This window comes from Equus quagga, chromosome 3 (assembly GCF_021613505.1).
Source record: "Equus quagga isolate Etosha38 chromosome 3, UCLA_HA_Equagga_1.0, whole genome shotgun sequence".
NCBI lineage: Eukaryota > Metazoa > Chordata > Mammalia > Perissodactyla > Equidae > Equus > Equus quagga.
The window spans coordinates 122221867-122246510 of record NC_060269.1 but is presented as its reverse complement, the minus strand read 5'-3'; the positions used below and the strand labels follow the sequence as shown (position 1 = coordinate 122246510).

Here is a 24644-nt window from a genome sequence, read left to right as displayed (position 1 = left end):
GTTAATCTCTGATATATGACAATCTCTCTGAGGAAAAGATCACAGCAAAAAAGAGTAGCACAACAAGGTCTCAGTTTGAGGACGTCTCTACCCTGGGTCAGGGGTGAGAGAAAGAGAAGCTCACGAAGGGGCTCTCAGAGAGATGGAAGGAAACCCAGGGAGCTAGGGAGACTTTTAAGAAGCTGGAGGTCACCTATATTGCATGGCACCAGCACAGGTCAGCTAGAGCAAGCCCTCAGAAAAGGAGAGGGAGACGCTGGAGGCCATTGTCAATTAATAGCCTGAGAACTGCCAGTCAACTGATCGTGATTCCACCCAATTGTTTTAGGTCTGGCTCATACCTTTGCATCATTTCAATAGGCTATTGTTAGAGACCTTTTCTAATATAAACTACACATGCACTATTTTCCTCAGCTATTGAAAAAGGAATGAGATTAGCCTGACCCAATGGCTTATTAGCAGAGTGACCATATAATGTGTCATTCAAACAAGACACTTTTGAATGTGTAAGGGGGTGTTAACCAGCTGAGATGCTGGAGCAACAAATCACATCTGGGACTATCCTTGGCTAACTGTATGTATGTATGTATGTATGTATGGTCACCCCAGTTGTTGGCGATTCCAGACTGGTGTCGTCTAATGACCATTGCTTGGATCAGTATTCACAGACCCATCTCTTTTTTTTTTTTAATTTATTTTTTAAAATTTCTTTTATTTTTTTGGCTATTACTTTTATTTTGTGGAGGTCATAATAGTTTATAACATTGTGAAGTTTCAGTTGTACATTATTATTTGTCAGTCACTATGTAAATGTGCCCCTTCACCCCCTGTGCCCACACCCCAATCCCCTTCCCCTCTGGTAAACCACTAAACTGTTCTCTTTGTCCCTGTGTTAGTTTATCTTCCACATATAAGTGAAATCATATGGTGTTTGTCTTTGTCTGGCTTATTTCACTTAATGTAATATCCTCAAGGTCCATCCATGTTGTTGTGAATGGGATGAGACTGTCTTTTTTTATGGCACAGGCCCATCTCTTATTTAATCCTTTCAGCAACTGTGATGGGTGAACATCCTGGATCAGATCTTCCCACCCCACTTTGCAGATACTGGATGGAGACCCAAGGTGGTAGAGCACAGTGTATCTTTGAACTCCGTCTAGAGCTCTTTCTTTAACCCAGATGCTCACTCAAATCTCAGCAACTTGGGTTCTTTTGCCCTTACCGATCTTGGCCTTCGCAGGCTGTTAAGAATTTGATAGGCCTTCTGTGTAGGGTTGTCCCTTGTCCTTCTGCCGAATCACAATTGGCCTCACTGACTTGGCCCGTCTCCAGCTCTTTGGCACCAAGACTCATTAAGCTTTTAAGTTCAAGTGAGGACATTTCAACCCACTCTTTTTTTAAAGATCTCCAGTGAAAAGCTGCTTTTTGTTTGAAGATTGGCCTGACGTAGGTGGAGACTTAGGCAAGAACTGAGTATCCTCAGCAGCCTTCTGTTAGGAAAGATGAACACAGATGAAGAACATGGAAGGTGAATTTGTAGGATTCGTGACGAGCAAAATGGACTACCAGTGTTGTCTTTTCTTGAATCCTCACCAAATAAACAGACCTTGGTTCCTGTTCCTGTTCAAAAGAGGGACTCTTAGCACAGTGTGCGTGGGGGGTGTTGCTGTTCCCATTCAAACTGTGCTGTAGCATCGATTACAAGAGTCCCTGGGGGTGGAGGGGGACTCTTGTGTGCATTTGTACATTGTGCATTTGAAACATTATCAAGCTCATCTATCTTTGCCAATATTTTGTCCATTTAAAAATATGTAATCCTTGTCACTTCATCACTTCTTTTTTCTTAATGCATAGTTTCACATGACCTAGACCAAGTAGGGCAATTATAAAATTTGTTTTGATGCTTCCAGAAAATGTTTGAAAATTATTTTAGTGTAATATCATTCAGGAACTACTTCCCTCAAAATGCGGTGATTCCTTCACCCTATCCATCTGTACCTTAATAAATATTAAACTTCTGCTCACTTAAATCACAGGCTTAATCTCTTTCCTCATGAACAAATTTATTACACACTTATTGGAATGATCAATTGACTTAACTAAACCTGTTACTAGAAATGTTTTTATGGGCTTCTTGTGTGGTGGAGGAGAAACTGGCCTATCCCACTGCCTGCCTGGGGGTTACATGCTGGATTAGGCTTTGCTTACGTTTGAGAGGCTCCCTAATTGTATTTCCTTAATAATCTGTTTTTTGATTGTGTCTACTGGGCTGTCAGACTGGGTGGGCTGGCTTCCCTCAATGAAGTGTGCAAAATTCCTACCTCGAGCGTGTCATTCTAAATGTTTCCTTTGACTATCCACAGGAGAGGACCTTTTCTTAAATAGCCCACCAAGGACCCAGTTTATAAATGATTTTTTTTTAAAGTTAGCTATGCAGAAATAGACTTCCCTCTCTACATTAAGGGGAAGAAGAAAGTGAATGAAAAGACAAATAGAAAGTTGAGACTTTATGGCTCAGTGATTAGTGCCTGCTTTTCCTTACGCCACTGTAGACTCTGCCACGAGGCTAAGTTCCCAAACCTGGCTTCCTCGTGCCCCATATCCCTTCCCACAAGACAGGACACGATCCGAGTTCCTTTGCCTAGACCCTGGTGTCCCTCACGGTCTGGGGGCAATGCTTGTTTGACTTCTCTGAACCATCCCTTTGCAGTGGCCACAGAGAATCGTGATTGTTCCTGTGATTCTCTTTGTGCTTCCCCACTCCATCTCTTTGCTACATTTCATTCCAGCCACTTGGGGTGCGCACTTCCCTGTTCATTTCCAGCTCCTTAAATCCTAAATCCACTCATTGGGCACCTTTTCCTCCACTAAGGTGTCCTCCTGGCTGCAGCCTGAATTCACTATTTCCTTCCTCCTCTTAGTGCCCATGGTGGTGGCAACCATACATCCTGGGGTTGAGATGATGACTCTGACTTCAGGTGCTCTCTCTCTTGTTTCTGGTTTGAAAAGCATTCTGGTTTTGCCTAGAGCAAGTAATTTGTCTCTCACGTGGCACTACTCATGAGGTTGTATGTTTTAACTTTCTATTAGATTATAAATTCCTTGATGTAATGACAGTGACTCACTCATCTTTCCATTCCTAATGATGCCAGCACATGACAGGAATGTAATAAGTTTTGGGAGAATGGGAGAAATTTGGGGAGAAGGGAGTCTACTCAAAAATTAACAATGTTTATAACTAATTAGTAAATGTGTATTAAAACCATGTTGTATTAACTCAAAATGGGTCTCACAGAATGGGAGAAAATATGGATGACCTTAGCAAACTATATATCTGAGAAGGGACTTGTATCTAGAATATATTAAAGTACTCTTATATGATGGCATGGGGATTTAAAGCTAATGGGTGTGTGGTTTCTTTTAGGGAAAAGGAAAACTAAAATTAATTTGCAGTGGTGGTTGTGTAATGTTGTGAATTTACACAAAAAAATTGGATTCTACATTTTCAGTGGGTGAATCATATGTGAATTATATCTCAAGATGTTAAAACACACGTATACTACAGAATTTAAAATTTTATGTCAAGATATTTAAAATGCCCTCTTGAAGACTCATTCCAAATGTCACTTAGTGCATTTCTAGAGGTACTAATATCATATTGTAGTGTCCTGTCAGTATTTTAAACTTCATTGAAGAGAATGTGCTATAGATTGATTGTATTTATATTCCACCTACTTGCAAAAAGAGTTAAAGAAGACTACAAAACTAAAATCAAAGGCGTGTTTATTAATATCAGAAAACATAACATTAGACAGAGAAAGGCAATGGAATGGGGAAATGAGGAGACTTCATTTCTTAAATACTGCAGATTTTCTTCACATAAAGCTCCTTTTCCACCACAGATGAAAAGGCTTTCCTTGTAGTCTGACTCCTTCCCTGCCAGAGCGTCTGGCCTCAAGGACACATTCTCTATTCTTCTGACTAAGAGTTCATTTTGTATTCCTGCTACAGGCACATAAAGTAGAATTTTGTGTGCTGCCTGGGGGAAGGGCCATGGTATCCCCTCCCCCAGCCCCTTTCCTGTTTATGTGTCCCATGGTACATCCAAAAGAAGAACCCAGAAACTTTAATGCCTTCTTTGGGGCCATCTAGCTCTCAACTGTCCTGTAGAGAGGAACAGGGTGATTCCACTCATTCCTTTCCAACCCCCTGTCCCATAGACCAAAATAACTTAATGAAGTAACAGTAATTGGTGGGAATGAACTAGAATCCTGTCACATAATCCTTGTATGGTATGGTTGTTTGAACTCAACTTTAGTCTTGGTGCTGAGAAAGTAGTTCAGATGTAATCCACAACAACAACAGCTGCAAAATTGTTAATGGACCTAAAGTCCACTGCAGTTTCAAAACTGATGTTTTGGGCTTTCCCCGGACTTTGCAATTGTTGCTCGTTTCATTATCAATTTATTCAGCAAACACAAATTGAGGCCCTACCAAGGATTGGCCCTTACAGTAGAGCTGGGGTTATAGAGAGGACTAATCCTTTGCTTGGTGGGAAAGTTGGACAGTTTCTGTGATATGTAATAAATAGGGAAGACAAAGAGTGTTGGGACCTAGAGGTGGGAGATGCAATCTCTACCTAAGAAATGGTTCAGAGAGGAGGTAACATTTAAGCTGGGGTTTGAAGGATGAGTAAGAGTTTGCTAGGCCACAAAGGGGTGGTGGAAAGCCTATGGGAAAGGTAAGTCAGACAGAGGAAGCAGCAAGCTGTGTGAAAGTGCTCAGCATTGTGAAGGGTCTTTGCATGCTCAGGGAAGGAATTGTGGCTCAAGCCTAGGATGAAATGGGGCAGACTGGAGATGAAAGTAGGTATCAGGTCAGTTTGTAAAAGACCTTAAATAGCATGTAAGGACTTTCAACAGCATCCAACGAGCAAGAGGCAGCCAGCATTGTCTCTATACAGAGGAGCAATGGGATTAGGTTGCTTTTTTAGGAAATTACATCTGTTGGCAGTGGAGACTTTTGATTACTTTCTGCTGTGCACCAAACACAGATATTTGAATAAAATGCCATGCTTCCCAAGGAGAAGCAGAATTGCTTCCTACGTTTGTTTTCCTATGTCCCTCCTTAGTTGACCACCTTACTTTGTACATCCTATGTTTCCGAAGTTCTTTTCCAAGTCACTCATTTAGGACTTGGAAGTTATTTCCCCATAGAACTAATGTTCTTCTCAAAGTTTTAGGGAACTCCTTCCACATCTGAGTTAGTATCAGTCTCGCTGTAGAACTCAGCCCCTGAGAGGGTCTGGACCAAGCTCGGCATCTGGTGTGGGGTGTTCGATAACAAAATGTGGAGTGAATAGGAAATCGATTCAGAATTCTAACTAGCCACATTCGGAGCTGACCCCCCACTTTCTAGGATAACAAAGAGCCTCCTCAGCTCTTGGCTTTTCTTCATCACCCTCAGGATGGCAAGTGAAGTGGGGAGACAGCAGCCTTGACTTAGGTGAGCAAGCAGGGTCAGAGGACTTGGAAGGACTTGGACTTGGACATTGTAGCTGAGACCGTCCTTGGAGCTTCTTACTGCCTTAGCTTTATTGGCATCCTCCCTTCCTTCCTTCCCATTTGCAGCTTTAGAGACTATGCGCATTTAGGCCTGCCGTCCAAAGCGAGTAACATTATCTCATTCCCTCACTCTGTCCTTTCATCTCTCCCAACTCCCAACCTAGCTTTAGCCACAGGCAGGCTGCTTGGGAGAAGTGAGCCAATAGTTGACATATCAGATTTCCCCCTGTGGGCAGGGCTGGGGTTGAAACCTGCTTAGAGGGGAAGAGATGATAATAATGACCACCAATTAGGAAGTGCATAATATACACCAGGCCTGTGCCAAGTGTATTACATGCACTATTTCACACTCTCATGCCATGACTAATAGGTATTATTGTCCCCATTTTACAGAGGAGGAAACTGAGACTCATAGATGTTAAATACTTAAATAACTTGCCCAGTGAGTTGCAGCTTTGGGATTTGAACCCAGATCTTTCTGTCTCTGGAGACTCCTATTATTCTTGGAATTTTATGGGTCCTAATCCTGGAATTCTTGGTTCTGAGCACTTCTTGCTGAAGGAACATGGAGAGCAAGGAGCTGGCTGCTTATCTGACTTAAGTTTGGATATAGAAGCTTTCAGAGCCGCATCACAGCAATTTCACATTCCAAGTTTTCTCCCACCTTCCTGACAGTAAACCCAGCAAGACCGGGTTTTAGCTGTGCAAAAAGAAATACTAATTATAATCATTTATACATAATTACTACCTAGCACAATGATGATTACACATATCATTGCCTGTGTCAGAATAACTTTAGTCTCCATTTTATTTGGTTATGCTAAATTCTATTCATATATTGCCAACTTTCATGGTTCATTGATCGCATGTGTCATCTTAAACTTGTGCACCAAACACAAGAAGCAGGGAGGACCCGGAGTGGGAGGCATGGTGGGAAAGGCAGTTTGGGGGTGAAGGAGCTTGATTGCCTGTTGAGGGCATTTGGAGGGCATCCTGTGGGCACTCAGAAGCCTGAAAGTCACTGGAGGAGACAAGCAGCATAACTAAAGTCAGGGTTTAGATGGAGTCAGTTTGGGTCAGAGAGCAGATTGATCAAGATGGCAGAGACTGATGGCTGGAGATTAGTTAATGAAATGCAAGAAGTAAAGCATCATAGGAAAGCCCTCTTCTCAAGTGTAGAAACCCGAGTTTGTAATCCTAACACTACCACTTAGGAACCGACCTCAGATATGTACCTGGTGATAGTTTCCTTATCTAGATTATTTTACTGATTTTTAGGCCTCTTCTAATCCAACAGTTCTGTAATTTCCAAATAGTGAGAATGGTCATGCAACGGTTGGATTGCGAGAGAGATTGAAATGAATCAAAAGGAATCCAAGGACATTTGTTTACAAGTGTCCTACTGCCTTCCCAGCAAGACCCAGGGGAAGGGATGTGCCCAGGTATTTAATTTTGCATTTTAGGACAGGATTTTCTTGGGTACTTGTTGGCAAAGTAGGGTCCCTTTTTGTTGGAAGAAGACCTCCTGGAGAGCTGTAATAAAGTCAAGCTGGGTGCTGGAACTACTAAACTCCTCACTCTCAGTGGTTTAAAACAGTGGAAATGTACTTCTCACCCTCTCATAACCCAATTTTGGCAGTAACTAAGGGTGGAGATGTCTCTGCTCTAGGCAGTTGTTCAGGGACCCCAGCTAATAGAGACTCCATCCTCAACACATGACTTCACATCTAACTAGTAAATGGGAGAAGAGAGAGAGAATGGAGAATTGCTTGGGCGAGGTTTCATGGGTAGGCCTGGGTATGATAGATATTACTCTGCCCACACTCCATTGGCCATAACTCTGTATATCTGTAGCTCTGAATATCTTTAATTCACCTTCTCAAAAATTCAAGATGGCCGTACATTAGGTGGTATGAAAATTGCAAAGGAGGCTGGGAAATATAGCCTAGCTGTGTGCCCAGGAGGGAAAGGAGACGAGTTTGGTGAGCAGCCTCTGCAACAGGAGCTGTGTTAGAATAATAACAGCACTGCCGAGCCCTAGAATTCACAGTCAAGCTCAATTTCTTGGCATTTTAAGTCTACAAAGACCTAAAGCTCTTATGATCCCTTCTTTAGGTATGTTCAAGGCAAGTGGCTTAAACAGACCTATACTTCACACATTTTTGACAATGCATAGCACCCCACAGACATTTGGTAGATATTAATGATGATAATTTGCATTCCATCACTATTTTGTTCACATAAGACTCCCCTTTGGTTCAGGTTTCACTTATACCCATATTTTAGTCAATTTTTCTTGACCTCAGAAGGTTTATTAAGTTTTTTTTTTAAAGATTGGCATCTGAGCTAACATCTGTTGCCAATCTTCTTTTTTTCTTCTTCTTATTCTCCCCCAAACCCCCCCAATACATAGCTGTATATTCTAGTTGTAGGTCCTTCTGGCTCTGCTGTGTAGGACGCTGCCTCAGCATGGCCTGATGAGCGGTGCCATGTCCGTGCCCAGGATCTGAACTGACAAACCCTGGGCCGCCAAAACGGAGCGCACGAACCCAACCACTGGGCCCGGGCCTGGCCCCCTAATTAACTTTCCTGCTTTTGCCAAGGCAACTCTAAAAAGAAAGCTTTAGAAATGACATCTGTAACAGGTTAATGGTCAAGGTTAAATTGATCTCATGCTTAGGTTCAAAAACAGTTGCCATGTTAGATTAAATGAAAGTGCATACACTTTCGTCCAGGGTACATAGTCAAACCCGGAAAGTGATCAAGGAAATCACGTAGAGAAACACTATTGAGCCAAATTAAAAGGGACACAAAGTAGGTAATTTTATGATCATAGTTGCCTATTGCAGCTGTATAAACCAAGCTAAGTGAGATGGTGATGTAATCTCTTGTTGCAAAGAATAAAATGATTTCCCATGAATTTCCCAACCCTATGTTCCAGGTCTAGTTAGCTTCTCTGCTGTCGCCCAAACTCTAGGGTAATTATTAGACTTGAATTTCTGAATTGAATGACTTGTAAAGTAAGCTGAATTTTGTGGTCCTTTTAAAATTTTACCTTTTGTTTCTATTATAGTCCAATAACAAATAAACTGCTTATTGGTGTGATTCCTAATGTTTGGATGGTCTTATAATGTATCCTTTGTAGCAGTATTCTCAGTGTTTTACGCCTTGAAACAAATTTTTTCAGTTTGTATTTTATAACCATTAAACAGTGATTGAAAGGCTACCACCACAAGCTGGATGTTAAGTGTTACAAAGACTTATAAAATATAGCCTGTGGTTGAATCAGAACATCAACATCATTCCTGGGTGTCTCAACAATTGTTTCTTTAAGGGATCTAATCTTTAATCTTTTAAAAACTGTACTCCATAGAATGTGTGCAAAGCATGTCTTTAATTCACCTTCTCAAAAACTCAAGATAGCCATGCATTAGGTGGTGTGAAAATGGACCACATATGTGCACAGTTCTGGTCTTCCTGTAGGTTTTAAATCTGTTACTGAGCATGTCGCATGAGGGAGAGACCTGGGGTCTGCCGTGTCTTCCTTTGTATCCCCCTTACTTAGTTTTGGGCCAGAATATCATGCAAGCTTGATAGATATTTGTTGAGTACATAAAAGAACATACAGAATAGGCTCACTTGAAATAGGTCACAGTATGTTTTAGATTTAGAATATAAGAGTTTAGTAGACACCATTTAAATTCTGTCATATGAGAAACATATGTATTTTTGCTTACCTTCAACATCATTAACTTTTTTCATAATTGAGGATTATCCAAGATCATAACTTTTCTTCCTGTTTCTAGTCATTTCTCACTGATATATATATTAGGCAAGCTATACACACGTTAACTTGATTCATTTATGTGAGATTTTTATCCAAAGGTAGCCAGGAAAAGAAAATAAGTAAAATTTATTTTAGTCTTTGGCAGCTGGCTAATGGAAAAGTTGAAACTAAAATAATTTGCACTTACTTAGCAAAAAGGAACATGCTCAGGATACTAAATGAGTGTGCATAAGCAAGTTTCCATTTACCAAATGCTAGAAACACACATTGTCCTGTTGGCTCCTCACCATAATCCTAGATGGAAGGTGAGGTTTTCAAAATCGCCATTTTATTAAAAGGAAAACTGAAATTCTGATCAAGTGGCTTCCCAGTAGCTCATAGCTAATGCAGTTGGATTTACCTGTTAAAACCTAAACTACTTACTCCAAAATCACTGCACCTTCCTCTTCACTGAGCTGAGTGTTGTAAGTTATTTGTGATGTTTTGTTGTCTATCTGATATCCATGATTTTCAATAAGCAAACCTTTTTTGTATACATATAGTCATAAATTTATTTCTTATTTTTATTTTTTTGTCTTTATTTACTTTTTTGAGGAAGATTAGCCTTGAGCTAACTGCTACCAATCCTCCGCTTTTTGCTGAGGAAGACTGGCCCTGAGCTAACATCCGTGCCCATCTTCCTCTATTTTATATGTGGGATGCCTACCACAGCATGGCTCGCCAAGCAGTGCCACGTCCCGACCCGGGATCCAAACCAGCAAACCCCAGGCCGCCAAAGCGGAACACGCACACTTAAGCGCTGCGCCACCGGGCTGGCCCACCTAAATTTATTTTTATACTACTTGCTTTGATGATGTTTTAAAATTATAAATCAGATCGTCTCAGTCTCCATCTTAAAAATCTGTTGTACTTCTAAGCACATTGTACTCAGAAAAAAATCTAGACACCTTCCCTGGGCCTGGATGTTGTTTACCCCTTAGCTCTCATATCGTATGTCTCCTCCTTCTGTTTACTCTGCTTGGCTACATTGACCCTTGAATATACTAAGCCCACTTCTGCCTCCAGGCGTTTCTATTAATTGTTCAGTCTGCTTGGAAGTCTTGTCTTCAGTTTCTCCTTGGTTAGTAGCCTTGATATCATTCCATTTTTTTCTCAAATATTTGCTCCCCAGAGCAATCTTCTATCACTTGATTAAAGTACCACCCACGTGGCCTGTTGCTATGCTCGTCTTCCCAGTGCCTGTGCTATCTGAAATTTTCTTCTCATTTATTTACTTGTTTATTTTCTGTTCCTCTCATTGCCCCGCAGGCTCCTCTGTACCAAGATGATAAGTTCCTAGAGCAGAGCCTCCACTTGTCTTGTTCACTACAGCCTTCCCTGGGCCTGGAGTAGTGCACAACGTGCAGCAGACACTTGATAAATAATTGCTGCATAAATATATCTCTGAAAAGTAGTTCTTCTTAATTAGCCCTCATGTCTTTGATATTTTGTATCTTTATTTTTGTCTGTATTTGTGGGTATATTTAATGTAGAAGACATGGAATGGTATGAATGTTTAATTTTTTTGTTGTATAGAATTATGCCAATCTCCCAGAAATGTCTTTAGATGAGGACAAAGGTAATCTGTTACCAGATGGAAAGGGCAAATTTTTCTTCTAGCTATAGGTTTTGGGGATCACAGACCACAGTAGGAAATGGCTGTGGGGTTCTGCTGAGTAGGGAGTTGCCAGCAAGTGAATGACAGCCTCCTTTTCTCTGGAATTCCTTGTGATGATGTTGTATTTCATCCATAGATGAAACTTGGATCTGACGTTTCTTAGACTTGACCATCTCCCAGCAGACACCTTCTTCCACTTTCCTTTTATTCCCACCTAGGGTTGATATTCTCCCATTGTATTTATATAATGTTTGTTTGGGTTTTTGGTTTTTGTTTGTTTTCTATGTTTTTTGGCTTCTTTCTAAAGTTGTGCTTTGATGACATGTACTGAAGCTGGACTTTCTAAAGCATCAAGTTGCGATATAAAATGACTGGCTTAAGACGAGAAGGCTCCCCCAGCTGAGCCCTGAACTTGCTGTGCATGTGTCTGGGGAAGTCTTCACATCTGTTTGGGGCTCAGTCTTTTCTTCTATAAAAATGGTGGAATGAATACGTGACCCTTCTTTACAGGACAAGGACATTTGGGGGACAGTGCATCTCAGAAAGTTCATAAATATAAAATATCATCATCATCATCACTTTAATGCAATCAATAGTCATCAATAAGTATTCATTGAAAATATTTATATTTTAATTTACATAGGAGGGCAACAGTTGTTTATAATAAAATTACAAGTGAATATCCTGGACTCTTGCTCATAGCCTATTGTTGAACTACTTATCTGATTCCTAAAATATACAAAAAATGTCGTCAGTTTAGTGCAAAATACAAGGTAAGCAGATGTTGGGCATTTCTGCAATGTGAATTCAATGTTGTCTTTTATTGTTGTGTACTGTAAACTGTGTATGGACCTGGGGCAATGTTTATATGAAAAAAATGCAGCTGCCTGGTTTTGAAAATATTTCAAATATTTAAGAGCACTTTGGCTTTTTATTTTTTAATTTGTGGTTAAACATTTTGACAGATATCATAGTTTTTTTGGTTGTTCTTTTTTGAAGATTGGCACCTGAGCTAACAACTGTTGCCAATCTTCTTCCTTTTTTTTTCTGCTTTTTCTCCCCAAATCCCCCCAGTACTTAGTTGCATATTTTAGTTGTGGGTTCTTCTAGTTGTGGCATGTGGGACCCCGCCTCAGCATGGCCTGATAAGTGGTACTATGTCTGCGCCCAGGATCTGAACCGGTGAAACCCTGGGCTGTGGAAGTGGAACGTGCAAACTTAACCACTCGGCCACGAGGCCAGCTCCTGATTGCTCTTTTAATTAAGGTCTAGTATTATAGTGCTTGTCTTTGTTTTTTTTTACAATGTCATGTGACAGGAAAGATTTCTGCCATATAAGTATAATTCCACAAAGGATGAATATAATGAAATATTTAAGACTGTTTAAGGATCTAAATGTATATCAAAGAGGAGTTGGTGGATCCGTGACTACTAAAAATATTAATACAATTTTTAGGGGCCGGCCCTGTGGCCAAGTGGTGAAGTTCGTGCTCTCTGCTTCGGCCGCCCAGGGTTTCGCGTGTTCTGATCCTGGGCACGGACATGGCACTGCTCATCAGGCCATACTGAGGCGGCATCCCACATGCCACAACTAGAAGGACTAACAACTAAAAATATACAACTATGTACTGGGGGGGCTTTGGGGAGAAAAAGGAAAAATAAAATATTAAAAAAATATTAATACAATTTTTAGATATAGAAGACAAAAAAGCTGCCTCTAAAAGAGGATTTTAAATTTATGAATGTTTTTGTAGGGTGTTTATTATTTTTTTCTACTTTGGCTAATTAGTAACAAAGCTTGGGGATCTGACAGCAATGGTATTTTATTTCATTAGAAAATTCTAAAAGTGTTTGATCTAAAATGCTATGAATTCAATTAGTATAAATACTCACACACAAATGTGGAGAAATATTTATAAAAAACTTAGGGTGCACCAGGCTCTGTGCTAGCTTCTTGCATTTTTGGTCATATTTAAGTCTCATTGACACCTGTACAATTGCTACCACTATATTTCTGTATGACATCTGAGGAAACTGAAGTTAATGGACTTGCCCGAAGAAACACCCCTAGTGTGTGGCTGAGCTTGGCTTTGGATTCAGTCAGTTGAATTCCAGAGCCAGTGCCCTCAGCCCCGTGCCAACTCCATATCAGTCTGTAGTCCACAGGTATTAAAAAGGACAGAGGTCCACGTGGTTTAAGGCACACTCTCCAGGCTAAATTGTTCAACCTCCAAGATACGTTTTTAAGTGGAAAAATAAGGTGTAGGGACAGTGCATATTACATGCTACATCTTTTTTTTTTTTAATTTCATGCATCTTTATGCGTTTTCTTGGGAAAGTTTTAAGGTTACCTTCAGGGAAGAGTCTGGGGCCCTGTGGGATGGGGGTAACAGCCAGACTTACGTTTTACTGCATACGTATCTTTTTGAATTGTCAACACTGTTGTTGGTTTGCAACCTTTGGAGTTCCCAGGGTGAAATTCAAACCTGGCCCCAGTACACAGAGGGCAGGGAGAGACTGAAGAAAGAGACTGACCATTCCAGATGGTAGGTGGCAGGTTTAATAAGCAAGAGAACTTACTTACAAGGCTTGTCTTGGGTGGCCACAAGATGAGTACATCTCCACCCCCACCCACCAGAGTCTGAGAAGTTTATATGGAGGCCTATACTGGGTTCAGTCACATATACTGTCCAGATGGTCTCAGGAACACATTACTCTCTCCAGGCTGCATCCTTGAAAGGGCTCCAGCTATGGGAACAGTGGGCAGAATGTACATTCCAAGCACAGGGGAGGGGTGGGGAGCTTCTGATTGCTCAAGTCCAGTTTGCAGGTCAACCAGTGGTCATGTCCTCTTGATAACCTTCTCCAACAACCGTTCATGAATACTATTTAAAAGTCCAGTTTAAAATGACATCATTAAGAACTAGTGAGAAAAGTAATGTTATCTTAAGAATTTCACACATTTAAAAACTGCTTTGGAGACATCGTATTTTATTTTATTTTATTTTATTTTAAACCACAAGATATGAGATGTTAAACCTGACAAAAGGCAGTGTGCTGATCCAGGAAACTTGGGTGCGAGGCCTAACTGTGTCACTAATCAGCTCTGGGGAAGTTACTCCTTCCTCATCATCAGGCCTCAATTTTCTAAACTATAAAATGAGATGAGTGAACAAGTTGCCTTCCAACTTGAAAGACCAATAATTCCAAAATAAGTTATGAAGAAGCACGTCTTTAAAAAGGTTAAATTCATGGTTAAAACTAAGTGGTTTTATGAAAACAGCGCCATCTTGGCTCTTGGTGGGCTAAAAAGTAGGCACGTGTCACCCCGGGTGTTCCCTTTTGGTGACAGCATGTTGGAATTGCAATAAAAGTTACCAAGAATAGGCAATTAATCCTTGGTGCGAAAACAGAATATCCTACCTGTCATAACCACTATAGGGACATTTTTAAAATGTGTTAATACATAGTGGTGTCACAGTCAAATATAGGCTGAATTCAAGACTAATTATTAAAATATTTCAGAGAATTTTTTGTTACTGATTTGTAGACATCTATCAAGCATAGATTCTTCAGAATTTACTATGATCTTGGATTGCATTAATTATATCATGGTTGGCAAACTGGCAAACTTTTTCTGTAAAGGGCCAAATAGTGAAAATTACATGCTTTGTGGGCCATATGTGTCATAATTATTCAGGTCTGCTGTCGTAGCACAAAAGCAGCAGTAGACGATATGTAAATGAATGGATGTATCTGTGTTCCAGTAAAACTTTATTCACACAAACAAACACTGGGCCAAATTTGGCCCATGCGTTGAGTTATAATAAACTCCTGCCCTAAGTTTCTCTTTGCATTGTACCCTAAGATAAGTTGCCTGATTGCCTCTCCTCTAATTCCTGAACGTGGGAATAAATGCTTCCGTTGTATAACCCCTTACCTTCAATTATTCCTTTGTGAATAACCTGGTGTGCAGATGCTACATCCCACCATGTCACCCTGATGCCAGCCCTATTTCAGTTTTGCACATTGCCTTTCTTGTTTCTTTTCGCTCTGAACTGACATTTCCTGAAGACAAGCAGCTATAGTTGTTTCTCTTGCATTCCCTTGCTTGTATTACCATTTTTACGTGATTTCAACATTTACCCCAAAAATGTTTTGCTGACATATCTTTTGTACCTAGGGAATTGTGGTCAACCTTGTTTAAAATCTTCAGGACATGATTGGTTAACCTCTTGCTAAACATATTCTTCCTTTTCTTAAGTGAAGCTCAACCACATTTAACGAGCCACTCTCCTCAAAGAGCAAGAGGGTCTAGGGGCAGAATTAGTCTTGGCAAATTATTTGTAAAGATAGATGTTGGTCTCTGAACTTAACGCATCCCTGGAGAGACGCCTGCCTTGGCCAGGAGAATTGGGAACAAGTCCATTGCCGGTGTAGTAATACCTGGCTGCAATCCTAGACAGTTCCCTCCCAACCTCGATCCAGCTCACATCTTTGTCCTTTCCCTTGAAGCCCCTTACAGTCTCCATCCTTTCTTCTCTCTCAGCATTTTCAAGTTCTAAAACTTTACCTGCCATGGACAAACTTGATGTTGGCAGAGCTCTTCACTTGTGTGCATGAAGGCTTGTAGATTATTGAGATTTACTACATGATTTAAATTCACTGCTTTTCCTATTCAGCAATTTAACTGTAGCCCCGGATAAAGGTGATTTGTGTGATCCATCTTGCTTTGTGTCTCACTTGACATTCTGCCTTTTTCATGACAGGTTGCTGAATGCTATAAAGCCAGGACTTGTTAAAAAGATCAATAGATTGCCTACCCCCATTGCAGGATTGGTGAGTATCCAGAATTGAGATTTATTTTCCAATATTCCCTCTCTCTAACCTAAGGGTCATGACAGTGCCATTTATTACAGTTCTCTCCTGCAATATATATTCCACTTGAATGAGAACGCATTGAATCCATTAAACTGAGAGGTCACTTAAAAATGAAAGATTGCAGTTATGCCTAAATGGCATCTTAATCTTTGTTTGTATTTTTCCCATGAGTGATAAGGACCTTTATTCTTAAAGAGGTAAATTTGTTTTGGGGTGAGAGGCTGATAATTAGGTTGACCCCAGGGGAGGAATGTGATTATAATTATGGTCTTCTCATTTCATTTTTTTGCTGCATTCCCCTGGAATGGAAGGGAGAGGAGGTAGAAAGAAAGAATTTTATGATTAACAAGCAGCACTTTCGTGATAAATTGCTGTTTTCAATCTTAAAAAGCTACTTGTGTTTAAATACCACATTTGTAGGCCAACTCTTCTAAAGACATAATGGACACTAAAGGTGGTCCTAATATCATCTGGAGAATTGTTTAAGCAAAGCCCTTGCGCTTCTGAACCGACCCAACTAAAACAGATAAAACACACATGTTAACGTAGTCAGAAGCAGGAATATTTTTCATGCATTGATATGTTTCATAATTCTTGGCAACTAATTTTAATTATTTAATTGATGTTGCCTTTTGTGTAAAAAAACGGCTAAAAGGTGGAAGACCAAGAAGACAAACATGTCTTAGTTCTGGAAGGAATTTGGCATGTACATGTGCGTACACACACAGACATGCATGTGCATGCACACACGTGTGTGCACAAAGGCTGAGGATGTATGTGGCCTGGTAACAACTCACTCACTCTTTGCATTGTGACAATCTTCAATGCATGTGGTTTTGCAGAAAACAATTAGAAAAATGTTAAGAGTTTAGGCAGGCTCCTATGTAGACCTTACTGATTGTTGTTAAAGGGTTTCTTATCCATGTCACCATGACAAATTGAAATTAGATGTAACCAAAAAAATATCAACTGTGTTTGAGAACTGTGAGGGTCATGGTAATAAGGTACATGGTTTCAGCAAGGAATCAAGTAGATTTTTTTTAATTGTAAAAATTATTTATGTGGATGCATTTTATTTTCCATTCTGGTTAGTAGTAAGTTGGTGATTAGTCATTAAAAATCCTTTCAGTTGTTTGTCAGAATCATGTAGCCAAGTAAGTTAAGAGATAGGTAAATTTGAAAGGAATTGATTAGAATAATTTTATAAAATAAGTAATCTATGTATGTGTATTATACCTTGTATATAGTAATGTATACATATATTATTTTTAAACTTTTTATTAAATCCATCTCTTCCAAATGTTAATGCCATAGTCTTAACGATGCTGACAAATATCTGTTGGCCCCAAGCCTGTGGCATCTCCTGACCTCAGCGCTCTGGGATTTAATGTTACAGGAGCAAAACTTGCAAGCATGAAGCAGAGAAAGGCCCCAGTAAAATCCCTGTGAACAGAGGCAAGCAGCTCTAGTCCAGAACCTAAGGAGAGAAGGGTTTTGAAAACTTAATGTAAAATGTGAATCAGAAATAATTTTAGTAAAATTAAGGGTTTGGGACATGTGCATTGCCCTCTGTATTATTTCTTATCATAGATCAAATATTCTTCTTTAAATATTTCCTCGACTTTGGAGCAGGCAGGCAGTTTGATTCAGGAAAACAAGGGGGGGCCTTGGTTGCTTTCCTTCCGTTTTATATCCTTGACTTTTATTCCTCCTCTTTCCTTTTTCATGTGAATTTCCTTTCTACTTTGTCCTTTCCATCATTTTTCCTTTTTCTTGCCCTTTTCCAACTATCACTTCCCCACTTACCTTCATGCTTTATCACTTACATCTTCTTTATCAATGTATTATTATGATATTGTGTTTTATAATAAGAAATATATATTTGATCTTTAAATTTCTGGTATAGAGCTCCTAAAACCCTTGGAATTTCCTAAGTAATATGAGCAATGGGAGCATCTTTGTAACAGTATTTGGTCTTTTTCATTGGTTCCTGAAATAGATCCAGTTCCGTAAAGGGTAAAGGAGTGCCTTGTTGTTCATAACAAGCCCCTTTCAACCACACCCGAGTTTATGTTAGTGAGTGACTTTTGGAAAGCCCCAAGGCTGGGGGCTGGTTGCCAGGGAAACCAACCAGGTGATTAGAGGGTTGGAACTTTCAGCCCTACCCCTCAACCTCCAGGTGGAGGAGGGAGCTGGAGATTGAGTTCCATTTAATCAATCATGCCTGTGTAATGAAGCCTCCATAAAAACCCAAAAGGACGGGGTTGGAGGGCTTCCAGGTTGCTGGACCCATGGAGATTTGAGGAGAGAAGTGTGCCTCAAGAGCATGGAAACTCCCTGTCTTTTCCCACACACCTCGCTCTATGTACTTTTCATCTGGCTGTTCATCTTTATCCTTTATAATAGCCATTATAATAAACTAGTAAACATAAGTGACTGTTTCACTGAGTTCTGTGAGCCACTCCAGCAAGTTAATCAAACCCAAGGGGGGTTGTGGAAACCTCTGATTTATAGCCAGTTGGTGAGAAGCACAGGTGACAACCTGGACTTGTGATTGGCATCTGAAGTGGGGCAGTCTGTGGGACTAAGCCCTTAACCTGTGGGATCTGACACTATCTCCAGGTAAATAGTGTCAGAATTGAGTTAATTGCTTGTGATATTGAAAAAACACACAGCAGCATTATCTTTGGTCCAAAAAATACTTCTCCAAGTATAATTACAACCCATTCACTAACGATTCCTCAATCTACAAATCTAGTCAAACTCTTTTCCTCTCCTCCAGTTACCTTTGGATCAACAGTTCCAAAAACCAGTGCACTAGTTGGGGTCCTGGCAAAAAACAGAACTGCCACCCTTCTCTCCCCACGCCCCACTCTGCTAATGTTCTTCCAGGGTTCTCTCTTCAAATCTATTGTCTCTTTCCTTTCTATGCTCATATTCTTGTCTATCTTCATAACTTCGGCTCTTTATAGCATTGACCCAAATCATCATTTCTCTCCAAGTTTTTTCTCCTGAACTCCAGACCTCTTGTTTTGTTTATTGGACAGCTCCATCCGATGTCCTACCAGCACCTCAAACTTAACATATTCAAATTATACTTAATTGACCACTCCTGCCCACCTATTTTCCAATGTCAGTAAAAGCATCATAGACATACAGTTTCCCTAGTTCAGCTATCATGGAATTTTGGCAACTTTCTCCAATCTGTCTACTTATCTGCATTTCCTTGGCCATTAGACAAGGTGAAGAGCAGGCTTTCCTCATCTCTTGCCTAGATTATATAGTCAACTCACAGTTCCTCAAACATTATTTACTCTCATGTATAATGCCTCTTCTCATGCTACTTCTTAGGAATATAATACTCTCCCGCTACTCTTCTTGACAAAATCCTGTTTATTTGTCAAGACTCAATACAAAACCACCTCCTTTGTGAAGCCTTAGCATTTATGATCCATATGATCTTTTATTCTAGAATAGTTAGCATCTCTTGGTTTGGGAGGAATGAGTTAATACATTAGGGAGACGAAAGACAGCTGTGTTGAAATATGCTTTGGGGAGTAAGATTTTGAATAATTGTTGTTAGCAATTTGAAACTAAAGATATGTGAATGGTTTAGTATTCATGTTAAGACATTGTAGCTTTAAGCAGTTGATTGGCCATGATCAAACTTACTAATGCCTATAATGGGTACAAATGATGTAAGGTGTTCTAGTGACACACTAAGAAGTCACAGCATCACCTTGATAGAATGTCTGCCAAAATATTTAGCCTAAATCCAATTCTGAGGGAACAATCAGACAAGTCCAAACTGAGGAACATGCTGTAATACAGCTGTCCTGCATTCTTTAACACAGTGTCATTAAAGACACTTCCCCATTCCCAAAAGGCTAGAAAACTGTTACAGATGAAAAGTGACCAAAGAGATATGACAGCCAAATGTGTGATCCTTGATTGGGAAAGAGCAACTCTAATAGATGTTATTGGGACAATTGGAGAAATTTGAGTGTGGATTGAACATTAGGTAATGATATTCTCTCAGTGTTGAATTTCCTTCATGTGAAAACTATCTTGTCCCAAATAGTTATGTATATAGGGGAGTACTCTTGATGTTAGGAGGTATATAAGCTGAAGAATTTAGAGATGAAGTGTCATGATGTGTACAACTAATCCTCAAATTGTTGAGCAAGAAGTTGGCTGTGCATATAGTGTATACTTTTATACAGACACACATGGAGAGAGAGAGAGAGAGAGAGAAAGGAGGGAAGGGAGGAAGGAAGGGAAGAAGGAAGGAAGAAAAATGTGGCAAAATGTTGGATCTAGATAAAGGGTATACAGTGGTCATGGAAGTATTCTTGCAACTTTTTGGTAATCTTGAAAATTTACAATATAAAAAATTGGGGATTAAAAGACATTAGTTTTCTTGTCTTTTTTGAGGGGGTAGAGGGGACCTCAGATAAGCAAGTAGGCTTGAAGATAGCAGAGACCATCTTGGGTTAGTGGAGATGCAGCCTTTTATGTAAGTGTATTCTTCACATGACGTTTTCTACCTCCTATATTTGTGACATCAGGAAAGAGCAGAGTTCCTCAAGAGCATCTACAGACTTCTAGGTTGGTTTGTACTTTTTCATGGGGTTGACAGGCTACTGGCCATCTTTTGATCAAGAAGTCCTCAGTAGCAGGGACCCTGGAGATCTGAGAAGTGTGGCCTGGGGGTGTCTGGAACCCATGCCTGTGTGTCTTAATGGTGCGGTGTTGAGAAGAATCCATTAAGATGGCCCAGCTGCTTGACTTGAAGATAAATAGAAAAGTGTGTTTTCACATAGCAATCCCAAATTATAAACACATGTGGATTTACAAAGGCATGAATAGGTGTATTTTAGCCCCTGAGTTGAGATGTGGTTACAAAGAATTCAGGGGTGAAGGTGTTAAAACAAAGTAGTTGAAAATCATTTCCTGGCAAGAATGCAAAGACCCTGGATCTAGGTCTGCGTTTCTTCTGTAACGATTGCTGACATATGAAGCCGTGTGGTGACTGCCTGCAGATGCTTGCATTCTTTTTTAGGTGTTAGTGATACTGTTAGCTATTGCCAGAAAGAAAGACCTCAAATTTAGGTCTTGGCATACCAAAGGCTTTTAAGAACGCTGCCCTTGAGTCTGCCAGTTCGTCAGTATTGCACAATCAAGCCACTTCCTGAAACTTGATTTAATGTCATTAGAGATCATGCTAACTAAATTGTCTCATCTCAGAAACATTAGACTTTGTGCAAGAGGCACAAATATATGAAATCCTTGCTTACAATAGGAATTTGGGGATTAAGCTTTTTCTTGCCCAGATTTTAATTGTAACGGCTGTTTGTGTGTGTTGTGTGTGTGTGTGTTCACGTTTGAAGTATAATTGGAAATAGATGATATTTGGGGATTCTGCCCTCGGATGCTAAACCTTCCTAGAGCAGTCATGAAATATTTGCTTGATCTTGCGTGTGAATCCACGAGGATAAAAGTGATCTGAGAAAAAGAGCATCTTACAGCTGGAAGGGCATCTTGGATATATTCATTTTACAGATGAGGACATGTGGGTCCATGAAGGGAATTATTTGCTCAAGATCACACAAATAGTGAAAGCTGACATGAACTCCAAGCCCAGGCCACCCTTCTCCTTGGTTGTGGCACTCTCAAGTGTTCCCAGTTGAAAATGGAACATGTGTAAATGACAGATTATTTTACCTCTTGTAAGAAAGAAGGGGAAGCAAAAGACTTAATTTTTTAGTTCATCTCTTTTTTTTCTTCCTTTTGGTCAATACCTTCAAAATATCTTTCCAACTTCTGTGAAAGGGCTCATTTCAGGGAATGGCTCTTTGCCTAATGGATGCTGGAAATTTGACTCTAGCTGAAGTTCAGTAGGATACAGCAGGAATGTAACTGGTAGAATTATCCTACCGTTTAGTTCTTCTAACCCACTCAAAAACTTATTCTTTAGAAAAAGGATGTATTTTTCTTTAATCAAAAGAGAAGTTTTCAAATATGCTTAGAGCTGAGCTTCCTGAAATGGATAAAAAAATGTAAGTTTCCGTAAACTCTGGATTTTAGGAAGCTTTCAAAAAGTATCTGCTTTATTTTATGAAACTGATACCAGAACAGTTGATGTTTCATTGTTTGAGGGAGGTCACAGTAGGGGAAATGATGAAAAGGCAATAGAGATTTACGCATTACGAGAAGATTAAAAATATTGGACAAAAGGTAGACATAAGAAACTGTTGAAAACTGGGTAGCAGGAGTGAAAAGCCTTTATACAAACTTCATAATTTTAGGAAGATGACAATGCAATAAATTTGAATCCCAGGTGTTTTGGGTGTCTACCTGCCAAGGAGTGGTCCTAATCCTAACTGGAGATTAGCTCTTGTATGCCTCAGTTCACCCTTATCAATGTTTTATAATTTAGGTTTATATTCTACAACTTCCTTTAGAATTTCTAGAGCACTCACCTTGCCTTCAACAGTTTATCTTATGGGCCTCCCCAGAAAAAGCTGGTCCAAGTTTTATCCTCTGCCTCTGTTTTGCTTCCAGTTAAAGTTGTCGTTTTAGGCCGGGAAGGAGGCAGAGCAGGCAGAGAGGCCAGGGGTGTAAGTTTCCGTGATAATAACCATCACCTGTTAGATCCCCACCATGTACCAGGTGCAGCGCTAGATTATCCTTAATCTTTACAATTGCCATGCAATGTAGTTATTGCTGTACCTTTGCTAGATTTCAGGAAACAAAGGTACAAAGAGGTAAGTTACCAGCTTTTTCATAAATAAGAGGCAGAGTTGAGATTTGGACCTTGGTTAGTCTAACACCAGAATCTGTGCCTTTTGTCCTGTGATACGTTATCTCCATTAGGCTTTACGATACATCACTGAAGCTCAACACACCCAAACATCTGGAGACATCACCCTCTAAGAATGTCTCATATGTTTTTAGAAGACAACCTTTCACCTCTCTCATTTCAGATCTATTAATTTCACCAAATCAGAGCAGTGGCCTATTTTAAAAGGCGCTTTAAATGTAGTATTTCTGCTATCACCCCTATAAAATCAATCTCCATGTGGAGACACCTTAAGCACCATGGTCAATGAAGCATGAGTTCAACAACCAGTAATAATAGGAGAAGATTAGAAATCTTGACTGGAGTCTTTCAAAAAAAATGTCATAGAATAGTGCCATTCATAACCATGCAGCAAAAGTTCTTAAAATGGCCTTCTCTCTCTCTCTCTCTCTCTCTCTTTTCTTTACATACACACATCACATCTCACTCTTGCCAGCTTGCCTCAAATCTCTCCCCACTCCCAAATATCTAAAATCTTCCAGACTCACACCGTGCTAGCTCCCGGGAGTCTTTCTTGCTTTTTACTCCTTCCTCTGCTATGACTAACCCTCAGCCTTTTCTAGTTCAAATCAATCCAGCTAGACTCAGCTCCTTTCAATTCCCCCTTCACTCATGATTCTGATTCTGGACAGCAAAGACTCAGGAAGAGGCAGACACAGAATTCTCCTTCCTAGGCAGGGGAGGAGGAGAGACTTGGAATACTCTCACCCAGTATATTTTTCCTGCCACATTCTGCTCTTTGTGGTAGTCGCATGGTACGATCAGAGGTCTCTGGAGGTGGTCTTGCTCTTCTTTGGGGACAAGTAGAAACTGGTAGCTGAGCAATTTTCTGTGTGAAGGAGGTACATTTCACTCAGGGAAATGAATAGACCCTGTGAAGAATCTCAGCCAAAATTGAATTTAATGACATACTTTCTTTTATCCTCATCCCTGGCACAGTGGGGAAACCTCAGTTGTGTTCCCACACCACACACACAAGGAATGCTCAATATGCTGCTCTGGAGTTTGGTGCCAAAGTGGAGCCGAAGTAGCGATGGTGGTTAGCATTTTCGTAGGTTTAGACATAAAAAAGCACAGACTGTAGGGAAAAACAACAAAACACATGAGGTCTTTGCTACACTCAATCCCGCATTCAGTTGAATGGTGGAATATGAACCTAGGGGGTGCTTTGTTTATCTTATCCCTCCCAAGTCAATATGGATTGTGTGCTGCTAGTTGTAACAGCTTCCATAGGTAGCTTCTAAAAGCACAGATTGTCTCATGTCCCTTATCTTCTCAAATAACTTTATATGGCTGCCCACTGCTTATGGAATAAAATCCAAACATCTCAGAAAGGCATTAAAGGCTTTCCCTGAGCTGAGGTGACATTCTAGATTTATCTCCCAGTACATATATCACTCCTAGGAACCAAGACTATGGCTAATTTATGACCTAAACCTAAAGACTTGACCACATCGTGAACACAAAGATAAAAGTGTGTCTGTTGGTGAGAGCCATTCTCCGCAGTGAGTTGGACCTGGTGAAGGGGAATTCTGATGCCCACTGTAGCAGGTTGGCTCTTGGTTATTCACCAGTGTGCTTGGATCAGACCAACGAGTTAATCCTCTTGCACATCTTTTTTGAGTACTTAGCAAGACTCAATAGGAGTTTTTTGTCTTTCCCACTCATCCTGTGTTTATCATCTGCCTTCTGATTTTCTTATTTGGTAAGTTATTAATTGCTGTGTAAGAAATTACCCCAAAACTTAGCGGCTTAAAACCACATTTATTGGGGCCAGCCTGTGGCGCAGTGGTTAAGTGCGCATGTTCTGCTTCGGTGGCCCGGGGTTCGCTGGTTCCGATCCCTGGTGTGGACATGGCACTACCATGACAAGCCATGCATCCCACATATAAA

At 40.2% G+C, this 24644-nt stretch overlaps 1 protein-coding gene across 2 annotated transcripts in view; it reads left to right on the top strand.

Moving 5' to 3' along the window:
* Positions 1-24644, top strand: part of LOC124237075 (LIM and calponin homology domains-containing protein 1-like) — a 309151-nt gene that overhangs the window by 127431 nt on the left and 157076 nt on the right. For both annotated transcript variants that reach the window (XM_046656322.1, XM_046656321.1), the window contains exon 3: positions 15778-15847. In XM_046656322.1, coding sequence (XP_046512278.1) covers positions 15778-15847 — 70 coding nt within the window. The remainder of the gene's footprint in view (positions 1-15777; positions 15848-24644) is intronic.